The 18,707-nt window shown below is 36.9% G+C and overlaps 11 protein-coding genes across 11 annotated transcripts; 4 read left to right on the top strand and 7 right to left on the bottom strand.

Moving 5' to 3' along the window:
* Window positions 1-78: 78 nt before the first annotated feature.
* Window positions 79-2,376, bottom strand: C9374_005625 (uncharacterized protein; the record flags this gene model as incomplete). The annotated part of the gene is made up of 1 exon (XM_044695396.1): window positions 79-2,376. The coding sequence occupies one exon, from the start codon at window positions 2,374-2,376 to the stop codon at window positions 79-81; it is 2,298 nt and encodes a 765-aa protein (XP_044548102.1).
* Window positions 2,377-2,661: 285 nt separating this feature from the next.
* Window positions 2,662-3,522, bottom strand: C9374_005624 (uncharacterized protein; the record flags this gene model as incomplete). Its single annotated transcript, XM_044695395.1, has 1 exon — window positions 2,662-3,522. The coding sequence occupies one exon, from the start codon at window positions 3,520-3,522 to the stop codon at window positions 2,662-2,664; it is 861 nt and encodes a 286-aa protein (XP_044548101.1).
* Window positions 3,523-3,817: 295 nt separating this feature from the next.
* On the top strand, window positions 3,818-4,681 carry C9374_005623 (uncharacterized protein; the record flags this gene model as incomplete). Its single annotated transcript, XM_044695394.1, has 1 exon — window positions 3,818-4,681. The coding sequence occupies one exon, from the start codon at window positions 3,818-3,820 to the stop codon at window positions 4,679-4,681; it is 864 nt and encodes a 287-aa protein (XP_044548100.1).
* Window positions 4,682-4,946: 265 nt separating this feature from the next.
* C9374_005622 (uncharacterized protein) lies at window positions 4,947-6,718 on the top strand (the record flags this gene model as incomplete). The annotated part of the gene is made up of 2 exons (XM_044695393.1): window positions 4,947-5,584; window positions 5,650-6,718. The coding sequence occupies 2 exons, from the start codon at window positions 4,947-4,949 to the stop codon at window positions 6,716-6,718; spliced, it is 1,707 nt and encodes a 568-aa protein (XP_044548099.1).
* A 200-nt stretch (window positions 6,719-6,918) lies between these two features.
* C9374_005621 (uncharacterized protein) lies at window positions 6,919-7,971 on the bottom strand (the record flags this gene model as incomplete). The annotated part of the gene is made up of 1 exon (XM_044695392.1): window positions 6,919-7,971. The coding sequence occupies one exon, from the start codon at window positions 7,969-7,971 to the stop codon at window positions 6,919-6,921; it is 1,053 nt and encodes a 350-aa protein (XP_044548098.1).
* A 249-nt stretch (window positions 7,972-8,220) lies between these two features.
* On the top strand, window positions 8,221-8,571 carry C9374_005620 (uncharacterized protein; the record flags this gene model as incomplete). The annotated part of the gene is made up of 1 exon (XM_044695391.1): window positions 8,221-8,571. The coding sequence occupies one exon, from the start codon at window positions 8,221-8,223 to the stop codon at window positions 8,569-8,571; it is 351 nt and encodes a 116-aa protein (XP_044548097.1).
* Window positions 8,572-8,733: 162 nt separating this feature from the next.
* Window positions 8,734-10,026, bottom strand: C9374_005619 (uncharacterized protein; the record flags this gene model as incomplete). The annotated part of the gene is made up of 1 exon (XM_044695389.1): window positions 8,734-10,026. One exon carries the CDS (start codon window positions 10,024-10,026, stop codon window positions 8,734-8,736), a length of 1,293 nt encoding a protein of 430 aa, XP_044548096.1.
* Window positions 10,027-10,325: 299 nt separating this feature from the next.
* On the bottom strand, window positions 10,326-13,247 carry C9374_005618 (uncharacterized protein; the record flags this gene model as incomplete). Its single annotated transcript, XM_044695388.1, has 1 exon — window positions 10,326-13,247. The coding sequence occupies one exon, from the start codon at window positions 13,245-13,247 to the stop codon at window positions 10,326-10,328; it is 2,922 nt and encodes a 973-aa protein (XP_044548095.1).
* A 729-nt stretch (window positions 13,248-13,976) lies between these two features.
* Window positions 13,977-15,551, bottom strand: C9374_005617 (uncharacterized protein; the record flags this gene model as incomplete). Its single annotated transcript, XM_044695387.1, has 4 exons — window positions 13,977-14,374; window positions 14,420-14,737; window positions 14,812-15,109; window positions 15,213-15,551. The coding sequence occupies 4 exons, from the start codon at window positions 15,549-15,551 to the stop codon at window positions 13,977-13,979; spliced, it is 1,353 nt and encodes a 450-aa protein (XP_044548094.1).
* Window positions 15,552-16,134: 583 nt separating this feature from the next.
* Window positions 16,135-17,160, bottom strand: C9374_005616 (uncharacterized protein; the record flags this gene model as incomplete). Its single annotated transcript, XM_044695386.1, has 1 exon — window positions 16,135-17,160. One exon carries the CDS (start codon window positions 17,158-17,160, stop codon window positions 16,135-16,137), a length of 1,026 nt encoding a protein of 341 aa, XP_044548093.1.
* A 55-nt stretch (window positions 17,161-17,215) lies between these two features.
* C9374_005615 (uncharacterized protein) lies at window positions 17,216-18,610 on the top strand (the record flags this gene model as incomplete). Its single annotated transcript, XM_044695385.1, has 1 exon — window positions 17,216-18,610. The coding sequence occupies one exon, from the start codon at window positions 17,216-17,218 to the stop codon at window positions 18,608-18,610; it is 1,395 nt and encodes a 464-aa protein (XP_044548092.1).
* Window positions 18,611-18,707: the final 97 nt, after the last annotated feature.

Here is an 18,707-nt window from a genome sequence, read left to right as displayed (position 1 = left end):
GTTCCTCTGTGTTTAAACTGTCAGAGGTGGATTCTTGTGAAATTTCATTCGTTTCAGAATTCTCAATTCCAAGTAATCTTAATATGGAAATGGCATAACACGATTGTCCTTCTTTGGTGCATGCTCCTTCTTATATGTATGAATATAATTATGAACGACCGTGTCAATATTGACATTGAGTAATTGTAATAATTGACTCTCAGAAATGGAATCAATATTTGGAATTCCACTTCTTCTCAAAGTTTCTTCTGCAACATTCTTGAAGAACAAATCATGATCAATAGAGTTCATGTCGAAATGCCCCTTTTTGATCGCACAATAGAGTTGAGAAAGAAGGACCACATTACTTGGAATAACATCGACCGTTCTTGTCAGTGGATTGGAATTGTAATTTTTGACAAGTGACACCACTTCGTCATTCATCTTGATTCCTTCTTCATTCGAATTTTCAGAACACTCGTCATAAATTTTCAAGCAAGTATCCAAGACAAGCTTAAATTGAAACTTGTAAAATTCAGATTGTCTCTCCTCTTCAGGAGCTGCCAATAATTTGGACAATACTAAAAATGGAATTGTTTTGATTTGTTGGAATGAATATCCCATAACGTCCAAAGTTGCCACAAATCCCATAATCGACTTCATCTTTTCTTTAGCCACCTTCCAATGTGTTTCATTAATATACAAGGGCAACACTCCGGTAATTGCTTCACGAGCAGTTCCTGTCACAATACTTGCTGTCATTTGTCCCTCTTGATTTTGCTTTTTCAATTCAACATCCTTAAATCCTCCATGTACTTGAGCATGATTTTCTGTATTTCCAAGTGAAAATAAAACTGAATCCAAAAACGCCTCAGCAGACATTAAGGAAGTTCCAATCGATAAAATTTGAACTCGAGAGGGATCCATTACACATGCTTGAGTTCGAGCAACGTTTAAGGTCAAACAAAGACAATCTTGTTGTTCTAATAAATCAATCCAATTAGAACAAGTAATGAAACAACTACCCAATTGATCGGCTTCCGATTCGAATTCTTGTCGAAGTTGAGTGAAATTGAGAGAGTTGACATATTCCTTGACAAATTGTTCGGATTTTTCAAAAAGTGCAACGTTGGCTTGAGCTCGTTGATCCAATTTCTTTTGTAAGCTTCTCTTGGTAATGGAACGATAAGCGAGAGAATTTAAAGTGGCAATTTTGTCATTTGACAGATGTCCAACCATGGCATCCGCCAACACTTGATTAAAATTGGTAAGGGAATTGTGAATGGATTCACGCAGGGTGAACAAGCTCTTTCTAAGAATTCTATCCTTAATACGTTGAATTTCTTGGGTTATCTCAAGCAAGCGCTCTTCCAGTTGTTGACCTTCTTGATGAATGACTGACAACTGACTCTTGTCGAAGGTCTTTGAAGAAATTTCTACAGCATAGTCCAAGAGTTTTTTTTCAATATACTTAATCTGTAAGGAAATGAGCTCACTTTGGGAAAGCACGGAATGAGTGGAAGGAATTTGAATTTCAATTCGTTCTTCGAGACCAGAAATTTCTAAAAAGAATTTCAACGATGGCTCATGAAAGACCAAATCGTTCTTCAAGAAACATGTAATTTTGATTCCATCATTCTCTGTTTCTTCCAAAGATACCTTCTCACTGAGAATAATTTTTTCATGTTCTTCCGAATGAACCACCTTAAGGACACCTGACAGAGATCGACTTCTTACCAAACCAATCAAATTCTCAACACACGATGCAATAATGGACGAGGACTCTGCATACTGGAAACTTCCTTGAGAAGATCCCAACTGTGTAATATTTGTCAATAATTGCACATCATGCTCTCTTGTAAATCCAATCGTGTGAAATTCAAACGCATTTGTTTCCGTCCTTAGACGACATGTCAAATTCTTGACATCTTGTTCTCTTTTTTCAACACTTTCACAATCTTGTCCATCCGTAAAAAACACAATAGCCACTTCTTGACCGAGAGTGTGCAATTGAGTCATGGCTTGAAAAGCACTTGAAAAACTAGTTCCACCTGTGGCCTCAATTTTCTGAACGCATTCGACTTGTTGTATCAGTGATTTTCCAGATAAATCTAAAACTGTGGCAGTGCTGTTGAAAGTAATGAGAATAACTTGTTCGTTATAGCCATGAACTTGTTCTAAAAGAGTTTGAATGGCTTGTTTGGCTTGGGAAATACCAGAACCTGCCATGGATCCGGAATTGTCTAAACAAATGATGAGAGACTTGGATTGGTGTTTTGGGAGCTGAGAAGAAATATTGGAAAGTGACAGAATCAATGATGAACATTGATCATCAACTCGTCCCAAATGAACCTCGACGGGGTGCGAGCGATCACGTGCCGTGTTGTTTTCAAGCATTTTTTGTTTGTTTGTTATAATGTTGACGGGTTCACTTTGTCTTTTAAAGTCCTTCAGTAAATATTCGATTTGAAAATTGCAGTCGAGCATGTGACAATCCTCCAACAAGTGCTTTTTTGAAAAGAACATTGAACTAAGGGAAGAAATGATCAATCATGGAGACAGCTTTCAAGAAGCAATTACCATGTTATTTTCTCCCTTTGTTCTTTTCAAAAAACAAACACCATGTAAAATCACTCGCTGGGAAGGAGCACGAGAATGCGTAAATGAAAATTCATCAAAAAATTAAAAACAAATTACTGCTAGCTCATCATGACTAATTGTGTTATTGATTGCATTATTGACACCAGCTTCATCAACAAGCGATTTTACCCTGCCCACGATTCTCTCCAGTTGCTTTACTCTTTGTTGAGTGGTTGCAAGAGCTGCTTGAGTGGTTCCGAGAGTTGATTGTGTGGTTTCAAGTGCGGCTTGAGTGGTTTCAAGAGCTGCTTGAGTGGTTCCGAGGGTTGATTGTGTGGTTTCAAGTGCGGCTTGAGTGGTTTCAAGAGCCGACTCAGCAGCTTCTATTCTTGAGGTGAGCGCAGCTTCTGTGGATGCCAGTCTGTTTTCCATCACGTGCAAACGACGAAGAAATTCATCATACATTTTTAATCTGCGACAGAGCTGAGCAGAAAAGCCTTCTCGTTTTTTGCATAGACGAATGGTGGGACGAATAGCACCACCTTGATCCAAAGCATGATGATAGAGATCTGCAATGACCTGAAAGGTATCTTCTTCTAAGCGGTCATGCCCCTGAGGGAACAGCAAGTAACTGGACTCAACCGCTTGAATCATTTCCTTTGTTTCAAACGTTTCCTTATACACCCCTACAACTCTTTCCAATTCTTCTTTAAATTTCCCATCATCATTACCAGTTGCAGCTTGAACGCAAAAACCATGCTCAAACAAGGTATCCAGAAAAGCCTCTACATTCTCAGAAGGATCCACAAGAATACGTTGCGGGTACTGTTGTCTGAAAAGCGTTGCTAAGAATTTGAGGGACTCTTGTGAGCAAGCACAAAGAGCTTCTCGGGAACACTGTTGCAACAAGTGATGCAAAACGCCTTCCTTGTCTAATGGATCTTCGGTGATAGGTTGTTGCATCGAGTGGTAAGGTTTTTTTTTTGTAATGGAGGCTTTTAAAACCAGTCGGTTTACAACGTTAAGGCTTTGAAAGTTCTGCTTTTTCAATGTATTATAACGAGCTCTTTTACGAGTATTTATATCCAAGCACGTACGGGCTGTTAGAGAGCAAATGATGTGTGCTCCAATTCACAAGAACGAACATCTTTGTGGACTCGATATTTACATTTCATTCCGGAAACAATATTCAAAAGCTCTAATCTTTTCTTCGAGTTTTAAAAAAAAATTGTGTTCATGGCTTCTTTCTCGCCCGCTAATGACTCTTACTTGTTCCGCTAAAAAGAGAAAACTCTCACCATCCGTTGAAACTGGTGTTGTTGAGACAACAAATTCATCATCATCAAAAATGATCAATGATAGTGCGGAAAAAGATGATCTTTACTTTCCGACACATTTAAATGAGATTCATGGATCATTATTTATTGATGATATTATTTTTGAAATTCTTCAATTTCTTGAATCATTGTTTATCATTCAAGTTTGTATGAAAATTTCAAAACAGTGGAGACAAGTGTCATTTCAAATTCCTTTAAAATTATCATTCAAACGAAATCATTTCGAACAGCTTCCTGAATCAATCATACTTTTAGCTAAATGTGAATCTTTGAAGAATTTGACAGCTTTGAATTTGGTCTTCAATGAAATTGATGATGAATGTGTTAAATATATTGCTACGAGTGAGTCGATGAAGAATTTGACTTGTTTGAATCTGTCTGACAATGAAATTGGCAACGAAGGTGTCAAATATATTGCTGCAAGTGAATTCTTGACGAATTTGACTTCTTTAGATCTGGGATGGAATGAAATTGGCAATGACGGTGTCAAATATATTGCCACAAGTGAATTTTTGAATAATTTAACTTCTCTGAATCTGAGCAGCAATGGAATTGGCAATGAAGATGTCAAACATATTGCTACTAGCGCATGGTTGAAAAATTTGACTTGTTTGGATCTGAGCATCAATGAAATTGGTAATGAAGGTGCCAACTATATTGCTAACAGTGAATACTTGAAGAATTTGACTTCTTTGGATCTGTATGACAACAGAATTGGCAATGACGGTGTCAAATATATAACTACGAGTGAATGGTTGAAAAATTTGACATCTTTTAATCTGTAAATGATAAGTGATTTTTGAGAAGACAACATCATGGGTAAAACTTCAGCATTAAGGTTTGTAAACTTTGGACCAAGTGTGTGAGGTTGAAAAAAATAGCTTCAAAAGGATGCTTTTTAATCATAATCGTTTCAGACCATGTGCTGATGAGATGAACTTTCAACTTAAAAAATTACAACATTTCAAACTCTCATAGAGCTACACCTCCTCTGTGTTTCCATGTGGTGTTATTTTCAGTTGTTTCCAATTCATTATTATCATCATCATCATGAATAATACCAGCACGAGTGGTACAAACTCAACAACAATTTGTCATCCGCTTCTCTATACTCTCGGAAATTTGACTTTGGATGATTACCGAGACAATACATACTCTTCAACGAGCTCCCTGAGAGGTATTTGTCCCGATACTCTCTTCAATACCTTGTTTGCTGCGATTTTTATATTCCTCTTGTTCATCATTACAGCCTTTTCATTCAGTGTTTTGATATGGAAACGAAAACATCCGCATATTGAAAAGAGAAATCTAGGAAGCTCACTGCTGCATGTTATTGCGAGTTTTATTCTGGTTCTAGTGATTTGCTTACGTTATTTTGTTACACGAAAGATTCATCCGTGTTCGCTTCACATGTTATCCTTTTTCATGTTAATTCCGATTGTGTTTTTGGCACCAATTTTTAGATGTTGGAGAGTGTTTATCATGTATCGATTGAATTTGGAGAGGCACATGATTTATAGAGCAAGTAGTAGCAATGTTCAGGCTACAGCTTTGGATCATCATCATGTGGTGGCTACGACTTTTGTGAATAGTCATGATAACAATCAATTAACAGACATGCCAAATGTCAAGACGGAATTTCCGCAAAAGAATGGAATGGAAAGTCATACTGTTTCATCTAAGGGTGGGTGTGTTGATGTTCCATCAACAGATTTAGCAGCATTGCCACCATCCAATACCAATAACAATACAGAAATACCGTAGTATCTTTCAAATTGGATCAACCAATCTCTTCCTCAACACACAATACAGATCTAGAATTCGAAAGTGAAAGTGTGATTTCATTCTCTGAAATTTCGGATGTAACGGCCAAGAAAATTAGGATAATGAGCTTTTTAGCAAGTAACAAATTTATATGCATCACCTATGGAGTATTATTATTTGTTCACTTTTGTTTGTGGCTAATATTTGGAGGTGTGGATGAGGGAGTTGTTAAGGCTACAAATGGAAACAGAGTTTTCACAATAGAAGTGAGTTTTTTTGATTTCACACAAGGATGCACTTCAAGTGCAAGTATGGTCTATGTGGTTGGCGTCATTTCGGCTCTATATATTTTGACAGAAATTGCTACTTTAATTTTGTGCTTCTTGGCACAGCGAGATACGTATCGTATTAAGGTCGAAGCAATCATTATTATTGGATGTCAAGTGATTGGACTCACTCTCTATGTCATTGGTGGAGCAGTTCCAATTTACAAATCATTGGCAGATTATTTCTTCACGTATGCCTTCTTTCCAGTATTGTACATTATGGTGGATGTGTTTATTGGTGTGACATTACCTTGTTGTTATGCGTTGTATGAGGAAATTTATGTGGTTCGAAAACTAAATGTCAACAACAACACCGGCTCTGAGAATAATCATAGTGTTCTTGAACAATTCTTGAATAAGAAGAAATATTTCGAATTGTTGTTGGAATTTGCAAAACGAAGTTATTGTCCAGAGAGTGTTCTTGCGTATCGTGACATTGAACAATTTAAAAAAACTGGAAAACGCAACAGAAATAGATATGGACAATATATACTCAAGACGTATTGCTTGCCAAATTCACCTGCGCAGTTGAATTTATCGTCTAACATTACAGAACAAGTGAAAGAATGGACGGAAAGCTTGGAAAAGAAATCAGATGTCGTGGTGGAGACTAATTTATTTGATTCACTGCAACAACATTGTTTGATTGACTTGACTGATGTTTTTGAACGCCTTAAATGGTCCAATAAGGAAGTGAGGGAAGTTTGTAGGGAATTATCCAAACATTGCTAATGAAGAATATTTCTTTTGATCATCTCATAGGTCTACAATTCTTAGAGAGTTTTTTTAAAAAAGGAAGATTGAAAAGTTGTGTTTATATTTAAGGAAGTCTACAAGGAACCTTCCAATGTTGAGTCTTAAGTTTTGGAACCTCGAATGTCGCAAAAGCAATCGATTGACAACCAGCGAATTGCTGATTTTGATATTGAACGCTATTTAAATACGATAATTCTACGATTGGACCAATCACACAGATAAAGCTCCCCTGTTACATCATTCAAACAAATTCCTTCGAGTCCATCCTGGTTTTCGTTCAATAATCCATTTTCATCTAATCGAAAAGTGTTCACAAAATCACCCTCTTTGTTAAATACTTGAATGCCTTTGGAGTATCTATCCGAAACAAATACATGTTGTGAAACTTGGTCAAAAACAAGAGCTCGAGGTATTTTCAGTTCATCAGATTCTTGAAGTCGATAAATATGCCACTTATCGTCCTCATATCGCATGGTAATTATACGAGCAGGGTGGGTTTGACAAATAAACATCCGTCCATCCCTACTACTAATATCAATTCCAAATGGATGTCTTATTGTGAACCCTGGAAGATCAGATTCAAGTGCTTGAATGAATTCTCCTGTTTGAGCTCGAAAAGTTTTAATCGTATGGTCATCGTAACTGACCACAACAAGAATTCGATCTTCCAATTTTCTACTCTTTTTCCAAACTGCCATACTACTTGGACAGTCACAATGCGTTGTCCATATCACATTGCTTTGCAATCCTCGTAATGAATTCTCTAATAATTGTTTGAAATCAAATTTGCATATTGAAAAAAAATAATTTTTAAGATCATCTTCGTAATCCAATAATAGTGCATCATGACCTTGATCATCATAATCCTCTTCAAGAAACAACTTTTGTGGTCGAAACACATCTGGGGGTAACAATAGTGTTGTTTTGAAGTGTTTGGTTGTGGCATCAAATACTAAAATTCTGCCCGTGCCAATATCATTCACAATCACACAATTAGAACGTGGACTAAATTTTACATCCCAAGGTTTCATATTCGGAGCTTCAAAACAACCAGCATACTCAAAATTCATTGAAAATCCCTTCCTTTTCCAGTATTTGGATTCCATCATTTTGTTTTTCAATTTTGAAAAGTAATCCCTTGAGGAATCCATTTCCGATGAGGAATGATCATTGACTCTCTTCTTGAAAAAGTCCATCAATTCTACCGTTACCAATTGCTGTGTTTCCATTTTTTTTTAAATTTAAAAGATTACAATATTATGAAACATCGATTGTTAAGTTGACCTGTTACTTGTTGCTTCTGTGTTTCTTAAAAGTTAAAAGAAATCTTTATTTATTATAAAGAGTGACACACATTTTAATTTTGTAAAGAAAAATGCTCATCGCTCAATAAAACCATCATTTATGGTAATTATCTTTAATTGTTGTTCCAAGCAGTATTAAGAATAGCTTTGGAAAAAGGAGTTTTGAAAAAAAAAATGTACGAAAGTCCAACCGTGTGGGTTCCAGATGGAATTATTGCCTCAAGAGATGTTTTCAATAATATTAATCCAATCAAAGATCAAGCGAGTGAAGTATTCAACAAGTTTGATCAAGATAAAGATGGTTTATTGAACAAGAAAGAATTTAAACGTGCATTGAAATCGTTTGGTATCCGAAAAAAGCAAGCCAAAGTAATACGAAAGTTATGGGATATTGAAGATACTGGTAAAATCAACACGGAAACGTTTGTGAGAGTGTATTGTTTTGTTCGTTCTGGACAACTGTATACAAGAAAGCTGGATAAGTACGAAGAACTGGAAAACACAAAACCCATGACCATCATTTAAAACGTTTCCTTGAATGAGGATCATGGTTCTGAATGTAGTGAATTCATGTTTCGGTGGGTGGGACAATAAATACGAGTTTGGTTGATTCTCTCTTCAAATCTGCGTGGTTGCTTACGTTTAAAACCAATCACACAGGATTAAGTATAATGGATCATTCATTTCCTATATACATGCTCCATCATAATAATGTTCCATTCTCGCTTTGTACAATTCCTTATCAAAACACGTGGCATATCCTCCATATACTGCTGCTGCTCGAATGATTTCTACATCCGAACGCAATTGTGACGAAGCAAATAATATACAACATCCATTAAGCTTGACTGCTTCCAAAACAAATGTTTTGTTTCTGCGTAATTCTTCAGAGGCAAATTTAAGAGCCAAACCATTTCTAGAGATGGCTTGTAAAATCATAGTCTTGTCCTCTGCCAATTTCTGTGGCACATGCTCGAGTGCAGACACATTTCTTTGTATTGCATCTTTCATAAACTCGAGATCGTTCTCCAATATTTCAACCACATCACTTTGTGGAACAAAATAAATGACCTCCAAATTTTGCAGAGCTGCCGTTCGAATGACTTGCATGTCGTGAAGGAGATGCTTAGAAGCGTATCGTACGGCTCTGCCACTCTGACTTACCACTCTCAATATAAATTCCTTGTCTCCTCGTAGTCGATCAGAAGCATGTTGTAAAGCGTCAGAATTGTTTTTGACTGCCTCTAATACAATTTCATGGTCATCCCTCAACTCTAAAGGAGCCCATTTCAATGCATTGCCATAATCTGTGACGGCCGTTAATACAATTTGTCGATCCTGCCTTAATTCTTCACCAACAAATTCTAAGGCGCTACCATCACACTGGACAGCTTCCAAAACAATGGATCGATCATTTTGAAATTTCTCTGCAAATTTTAAGGCATAACCATGATGACGAACGGCAGTCATCACAATTTCTCGATCCATCTTGAATTCGTCGCACAAGTAATTCAATGCTTTGATGTCATGACAAACAGCATCCAGAGCGAATTCTCGATCGTATTTCATACTATTGTATAATAATTGTGTGTCACACTTCCAATTGATATCACACAATTTATGAGCATAATTCGGACATATTGAATGAAGAAATATATCATTATCCTTCTGCAATGATTCAGAAATATCGCAATACAATGCAAGACGATTTCGCTTCACTGCCTCCAGCACTAATTGTTTATCACTTCTCATTTCGGAAGATGCAAATTTCAATACCCAAGGTTCTAACTGAATGGCTTTCATCATGAATTGCTTGTCCTGATGTAATATTGCAGAAGAATGTAAAAATACAGAGGCACTCTTTTGTTTTTTCATTTGATCCAACACAAAATCTGAATCATTCATGAATTCAATGGGAAAGAATTCTTTATAGATCAATTCCCGATTTTCTAACCATTTTTTCTTTCCGAGTTGTTGCATTGCGAATTTATTTCTTAATAATTTCTCCAACCCAATCATCGGCGAGTTCACTTCATTTCTCGATTCATCATCATCATGTTGAATTTTGCTGTATTTTTGTTGATTTGTTTTTAAGAACGAATCCACGAGGATGATCATCATCATCATTTTCTGAGCTGTTTAATATTTTTTTTACAAAACGAGTTCAATTTCTTGTCATGTACATTTATAAGTTTTTTTGTTGTTACAAAATCATACACAAAGTTGTCGTGCCTACCATGAGCCGACCACACACACACACATATAAATATTCACACAAATTATTTCCTTCTTCCTCTCGAGAGATGCTTGACAGATTTGAGCATTTCCTTATATTCATTCGAAACCAAGAATCGATGATACATGTCTGGTAATACCGTGGTCATAATTTCCAAAACAATGTCATCAAATAAAAATTTACAATCATCCTTATAGAAATAATGAGGATTGGAAATGAACGATGCCACTTGTTGTTTCAAAGTATTGGACGTGTTGATATTGTAAATACTGTAATCATCGAGAAGATACTTGTTAGCAATGAGAAGGGCCAATTTTGAAACTCTGTGTCTATTTTCATCAGAATGTGTCACTTCATCATTAAATTCCTTCAATTCAATGAATAATTTTTTAAACGAAACAACTTCTTCCCAAAACATGATATTCTCTGCATTAAATTCTTTTAAGGCAAAAATCTTGAAATATTGTCTCTTATGATCGTCATTGAGAATGGCATGTAATCCAACTTTGATTGTAGCGACTTCACTTTCTGTATCTTCAATCGTTTCCTCAACACGCATGCAAGCAATAAATGCTCGTTTTTTCATTCGTTGTTTAGCTTCGAGAGCAGCTTGATGTTGTTCCTCTGCTAATTGTTCTTTTGAAATGTGTTCAAAATCAAGAACGCCTTCAACTTTTCGATAAATTGGAACACTTCGAATGAGTGTGAATGGACTGGCATGATGTTTGACAGGATGATCATTCTGTGGTTGAACATGTTGCTGTCGTTGAGAAGGTGAATGACTCGTGTCATGTGAATGTTGATGTGTTTGAGCAACATGCATGGCTAGCTGCAATTGATTTGATTCCATTCCCTCAATCAATAATTCACCATCCGTTGTCGTCGTTGTCATAATTTCTGGAGTCAATAATTTTGTTTTCACACTTTCTTGAACCACTCCAAACGCATTCATATCTTGAACAGTGATGGAAACTGCTGCTGGATCGCCAAGTTCTGTTCCCAACACTAAATCTGAAAGTTGAGAATGTTGTCGTGAATGATTTCCTCCACCACCACCACCATGAGGAGGCGTGTAAGAAGATTTTGAATGTGTTGAAAAACTTTTATCGTCATGCTGAGAATTTGATGAAACTTTTTGAGACATTTGATCCAGATAATATTGTAAATCGTGTCGTTGTCTTGGTGAGATTTTTCCTGCACTTGCTGAAGATTGTTTTCTTGAGGACGAAGTTGGTGAAGTAGGAAGTTGTGTTGGAAAACCATTGTTTGTAACATGATCCTGAGGATTGCTTACAAGATTTGAAGAAGTATTATTAAAACTTGAGGCAAGAGGAAGTTGTCCATTGGAAATTTTTCTTCGTGTTAAATCAAAAGCATCCAAATTTGGAGATGGAATGGTTGTGGGATCCAACAATGAGTCATTTCTTAAATGTTGTTTTAAAAATTGTGATTGATGAGAGGAAGACATGGATGAAGAGGAGAGCTTTCTCGAATGTTGTTGTTGTTGATACGACGAAGAAAGTGTGGTCATAACCATGGTTTCATCTTGATGGACATTTGGCAAGCTGAGTGGATTCGAAGCACTTGAAATCTTTCGAGTGTCGTGTCCTCCGTGTTGTTGAGGAGTTGAATGCTGTGAAGTACTGCCACTACTCACTTTTCGTTGTTGTCCTTGAAAATTTGAAACTGTTGTTGTGGTTGTTCCTGTTTTCAAATGATTTGGCATTTCATTCAGAACCTCCAAATTCGAAACCGCCGACGAAATACTGGCGCGAAAAAAAGACGTTGAATTCGAGCAAGCATCGCTACTGGAGTTCCACAGATCGGCACTCGTCATGGCAAGCCAAGGCAATTTCAAAATCACGGTACTGAGCACATCGGGAGTATGATCATACAATTCATGATCAAAAACGTATTTGATTTCATTGTCCCGAATTAAAACCATCTTGGGTACCAGAAGGTTGGTCCCTTCCGAGAATTCGACCTCGTTGGGTTTCTGTACAAAGGTATAGCCTTGTTTTAAGGCAGTCATGTAGGGCCGAATGGTTTTCAGTTTGGTCTTGAACGAGAGTTCTTCAAATTTCAAGGGAGTAGCTCCTTGAGGACTGGCCATCTCCAACAATTTTGAAACTCGCTTATATCGAGGATCTGAAACTCGGGGAATGTGAGCAACGATTGGATTCTTGTAGGCATGAAAGAATTCATTACCTTCATCCTCACTCTCGGCATGTAAAATTACTGGAATGATACAGAGTTGCAACAAGGCCTTATACCAATCTGCGAGCTCGAGTCCTCTACGGTTGCAGAAACCGCACCCACCATGCCGTATATAACGTCGGATGACCACCAACAGAGTATAATGTTGGGAGAGTGCTGATAAATTCATCATGAGTGGTGATGATGAATCCGAGCCTATCATCATCGGATGGATGTGAGAGGACGAAGAGTGAGAGGAAGGAGCTGTTCCATGATGATTGAGGTTTTGTGGATGATGGTGTTGCTGCTGATGAGGAGAAAGAGTTTGTTGTGGATTGTTAATGGTCATCGTTTGTTGATGAGGTGATGATGAAGACGACGACGAAGGATAAAGATTTTGACTTCCCAATGTGGTATTGGTTGCTATTTGTGGCGCTTCCTGTTGTTGGTCAGATGCTTTCGTTCGAGTGAGCTGGGCGTTGGTGTCAGCAGCACCATTCGGTGGTTGATGAGGAGGATGACCATTCACATGGATGACAGAATTTGTATTGCTGCTTGCACTGGTCAAGGTGCTGTTGTGCCTAGAAGAGTTGGTAAATGTTTTAGAAAATTCAGCCCAGTTGTAAATATTCAGTTGAGAAAGAAGGTCAGCGAGTGGAGAAGTGTCTTGTTCTTCCAAAATGTGTGGATGGTGAGTGGTGTTGTCAATGGCCACTTGAGCTGGAGCCGAAGAAGTGGACAGCTCCAGTGGATTGTGTTGATCCGTCATCTTTGATTATTATTGTGTGTGGATTGTGTTGATGGTGATGACGAAGAAGTGAACGAGTGGATGTTCTGTTGTTATTTTTGAATTTTCACACTCAATATTTTGTAATTGCCTTTTTCAAAAGATTAATAATTACTGGTACTGTGGGCAGGCCAAATTGAGGGCCCACAATGTCGTTGGTTGATGATAATTATTTTGTTGTTGCCACAATTCAGTGGTTAAAAGAGATATTAGTGTCATCATTAGTAAAAGGAGAGGTAAGAATCTCGTCCGATCGATATGAATACTCACCAGTGAGGAAGGTATTCCAGCTAAACAAACGACACAATTTTGTGATATTTTGAAATGGGGAGGTGAAGGCAATGAATGATGGATTGGCAGTTTTTTAAAAGGTGAATTGAGAAGCTCTTTGCACAACGAGTTTGAGAATCAACTGCTGATCGTTTGTGATGGTCATAATATGAAATTGGGGGCTTCTTGCTGTAAAAGATCAGTAACAAAAAATTGAATTGAGGAATGGAACTGCCAAAAAAAACAAATGACACATGACATTAAAGACTGCGTTTGCTGATGTAAGATGGTGAAAAACGCTTTACACAGCATTTGCCCAAGTCGGTGCTTTTCATTCCTTTCTTCAAGTTATCTCACTGTGCACAGTTGTTGGATAGAGCATTGGGTCCATTGTGGTACACAACTTTACAATTGTTGGGTGGCATCTTTTTGCATTCCAAGCTACATCCAACGAAACAAAATATCATCAACTCCATCCTCTCCATACACATTTGTAAGATGATTTGCAAGCTTTGTTTGCAACGAACTACCAGAAACATGCTGAGTTTTCAAGTACACACACAATGGCGATCGATTCTCTTCTCCTCCATTGATCCATAAAATCTTATTTGAATCGATGTGAACTGCTTTTTTCATGAAAATCACCTTCGTTTGGTCCTGAATAGAAATATCTACAAGACACACATCGCTTTGCGAATTGATTAAGCATGCATGGAATTGGTAATTCGTAGCTCCAACACATGCCACCTTGTGGAATACAGTTCCATCATGTGAAAAGGGCAGAGTAAATGTTCTTGTAGTATTATGATCAGAGCCATTCATGTAAATTCTTCCACTTTCTATGTCTTGAAATTATCAACAATGCTTTTACAAGAAATACATACTTGTGAGAAATAAAAAATGGTAATATTGTGTCGCAACATCAATGGCAGGATCGTGATCGGTAATTTCATTAACCCTCTTGCTTTCACACAATTCCTCAACAATATCACGGTTAGAATCAAGCATTAATTCGTTACTTCCATTGTAGCCACACACATAAATCTTTCCTTCAGTGCTCAGGGCAATTATCGAATGATCCCCACAGGCTACTTTACAAATCTTTACGTTTGGGTTTCTTCTTGAGAATGGATGTTCTTCTATTCTGAGAGTAGCTGGTGTGGTTGCAATAGATTGACCAACCTCTCCGAATTGATTTGATCCTTAATGCGAGAACGTAGTAGCATCAATGTTTCCATAAGAAATTGTTGTTGAATTCACTCTCGATAATTCTTACCTCCCACAAGTAATCGTCCATTGCTTGTAACAAACACGCTGGTGTAAGCAGCACATGCCATGTATGTTATATATTCATTAAAAGCAAGAGCTTTTTCGACGTCTCTCAACCAATAAATTTGTCCTTGTTTCACAGAAGACGTGCCCTCCACTAATGTTTGCAAATTAATAACATCCTCTCCAAAGAAAGGAGGATTGTCATAGCTACCAACATGAATGGCAACTACAGAGGGCCTTTTGGGTACTTTAAATCTTTCTCCGTTTGGCAATTCCGTGAATGCAAAATTTGACGAACCGATCTTTAAATGCCAGTTCAATAATGATCAAATCGGAATTATTGACATTCAAATAATAGTTTTGTTTCACTCATCGAGATGTGGCTCGTTTGATGAATCCACTTACATCTGGTGAGACTATGCCATCAACAATCTTATCTGTCAAAATTAATACGTGATGATAAGATGCAGCAACGAAATAGGCTCTTTCCAATCCAATTTCTTCTCCATTTCTATTTTCTTTATAATTTGAAAATACATCATCGGACCATTGGTTCGAATGACCTTGTTCCCACTTCCAATAGAGTTTATGATCCGGAGAAGTGATCGCATAAACTATTCCTCTTCTCGAAAGAATTTGAATGAATTCTTGATTGATCCCACTCTCAAAGAACTTGGCATGTTGTCCATGCCAATACACGATATTTTCATTAGGAATGTCATTGCGTACAAGACTAGGAGACATTTTTTTGTGAACTTTTTTTTGATCGTCGTTACAACTGACGGACGAGAGTAGCACAGCGAAGCAATCAGCAACTTACTCCATATTGGCTAACTATATTGTCGATCTGAGCAAGAGTTCTCGTATTGAGTCATGATGTGAGACTTTAATTTACACAATTATTGGTGTATGCTGCATGAGAAAGTTTGCAGTCACATTAGTATCTTGCGTATTTGATTCGAGATGTGATTTTATTGTTGAGAGCATTGTGATGCGAAAACTCAGTGTAATCTGCTTGATGAGGTGATCACAAGAAAATAATAGAACTCATATAACGATCTATTTAACTCAAGGTACACATACCTTATGTACCTAGTATATGATTCATTATGTAATGCACAATTCGTGTGTTAATGTACAAATATAGTTAGCCAAATGGAAGCAAAGTCTGATGCTACCTCTCGATCCCTCCCGCAACTTGAGTTCATGCCTTGTTACCAAAATCATTTTGTCGTCTTCGTCGAAAGGTTAACCGCTGAAAAATTGCAAATTCTCAAACTTCTCTCTAATCAATTGTAATAGAGAAACATGTTCCAGATTTCTATCGTCAATATTGCAACCTAAATGCAATTGTTTCAAATTTTAAGGTCTCACTGGAGGAAAGTGCTTCAAGTCCATTTGTCTTGATATTATTCGAATTTATATTCAAACTCGTTAAATTTTTCAAATAAGTACTCGAAGCAATAACTTTTACAGCCTCACAACCAATATTTCCATTGTACAAGTTCAAGAACGTTAGATTGGACATGTATTCACTTTGTGCTATAGATATGGCTGCTTCATCTCCTAAAATATGATTTCCGTTCAAAATGAGTACAGTTAAATGTTTCATAATGGGACTGTTCGCAATGAATTTCACACCTTCTTCTCGAACCATATTGCCATACAAATTCAAGCTGGTTAAATTGCTCATATATGGACTTGTAGTAATACTGTGAACAGCATAATCTCCAATCCTTGTGTCTGATAGGTCAAGTATTTTCAAATTACTCAAATATTGGCTTTTGACCATTGTTGAAACTCCTACATTTCCAATAGGGTTTCTTCCTATATTGAGCTCTCTCAAGTTGTGCATAAATGGACTTGTTCCAATGGCCACTGCTCCCTCTCCATCAATTCTATTGGACTTTAAATCTAATTTCGTCAAATTTTGCATAATTTTGCTGGCTACCAGCTTCTTCAATCCGTCAGAAGCTATCTCATTAAAACCAATGTTTAAATCTGTTAAACTCTTCAAACTCGGAATTGTAATAAATTTTTCCAGAAAGCTCATCTGTTGCATCTTTTTACTTTCACTAAAATTCAATTTCAATTTCATATCCAACGATTTACGGTACCACTGTTTTGAAACTTGCTTACAGACTGAAATAATAAATTTCAGATCAAGAAAATTCAAAATCAAAAACAAAACATCATCGGAGAATAATTGTCCATTGTTTTCAACTGAATAGAATAGATCTTCATCTTCAAGGAATTCATGATCATCACATTCATTTTCATTCAATCCTACTTGATCAGAGTCTTCATCGGAAGGTTGAAAAACGAAATATTTCCAGAATTGAAAGAGAACCATTTTTTTGTTGTGTGAGGCTTGAACTTCATTTCTAGAAACGAGTCGAACAAAAAAAATGTCCAACTCACGTACAACTCCGATGGCTACACCACCATCTTCTCTTCAACGTTCCTCACAGGAGGTCCATCATCTTCAAGGCCGATTTTTTGAATTTGTTCCGAAAGAGATTTTTAAAGATTTAATATTAGAATTTATTCCATTCATTTACCGAGTGCCATTGATTCAAGTTTGTAAAGATTTCTATATTTCCATTAAACACAAGCAAGCAGAGTCTATTTGGAAAAGGATACGAGATGGTAATGAATTGGAAATGAATGATATTTTTGATTTAGAGGATTGTGATTTTAAATTATACAAATTTGATCGATTAATGTTTGTGCAATCGGAGCGAAAAGATAACGTTTTGAATCGATATTCGTGGTTTTTGAAAATTATTTACTTGTTAGATGTGAATGCTGAACCTTTCATGGGTGAGGATGAAGAGTCCATGCAGTCACTATCTCCCTGGCGCAAATTGGGTGCATGTGAAAAAATTACACGATTGCACATTAGTGTACCGTTTTTTAGGATGAATGTTTCGGATACACTTCTCTATCGAGTTAGAGCTGATTTAGAACAATTACTGTACAACATTTCTAGGAGAGTTGAATTTTCTCTTAATTTTGAATTAATTTTCTGTACTTGGATTACAAAAAAGAATTTATTCAGCTCTACAAGTTCCATCTCTGATGACATGAATGGAATGTCAGCCAACATTCGTGTGACTAACATGATGCGTATCACATCGAATCATGTCTATGATTATCAATTTAAGGAAAATCCTTCTAGGTTTACTTTACTAAGCAATAATTCGTATGTTGAGTTACCAACTCGAAAAGATGTCGAGGACTTGGACGCAATCACTCGATACACTACAACCATATCCATCAGCCTCAAAATGAAGCCCAGTATGGTTCCCATTAATCACTTCTTGACTCATCTCATGCTTTCAAAAAAGGGTGATATTGAATGGCATTGGGTGAAGCGACTCTGTGAAAATTATCTCATTCTCGTGAATGGACCCATAGATGTGAATAACAATACAATCGTTTCCATGATGTTAGAAAAGATTCAAGAGAAGGCCAATTCTACTTTTATGAAGGCAAAAACAGGTCATAGTTTTGTACACAATTATTTAGAGTTCTACAATGATACACAAACCATTCGAGAGCATTTGGAGAAGCTATTCAACCTTGTTAAAAATTCGAAACGTAGAACGGAGGAGATTTACCTTATTTTGAATCAACCTCATTGGTCTCTTGGCAATTCTGTGAGCGGAAATAGTAACCATTATAACACCACCCATTACACCACTACCAGTAGTATGATTTCACAGCTTGATTCCATCACCAACACCAAATTCAAATTCTTTAATTTACATCTGAAAGCCATGTATTCAAAGCTTGTGTAATACCCAAACTTTACGGTTTATGAGTGGAAAAGAAACCTATTGGGAGATTTGATGAATTGATCGAGAATGGACAATTTCCAATGAGACGACAAGTTTT

This window comes from Naegleria lovaniensis (genome assembly GCF_003324165.1).
Source record: "Naegleria lovaniensis strain ATCC 30569 chromosome Unknown tig024, whole genome shotgun sequence".
NCBI classification, from domain to species: Eukaryota; Heterolobosea; class Eutetramitea; order Acrasida; family Naegleriidae; genus Naegleria; species Naegleria lovaniensis.
The sequence above is the reverse complement of the archived record's forward strand: the minus strand, read 5'-3'. Positions and strand labels throughout refer to the sequence as shown.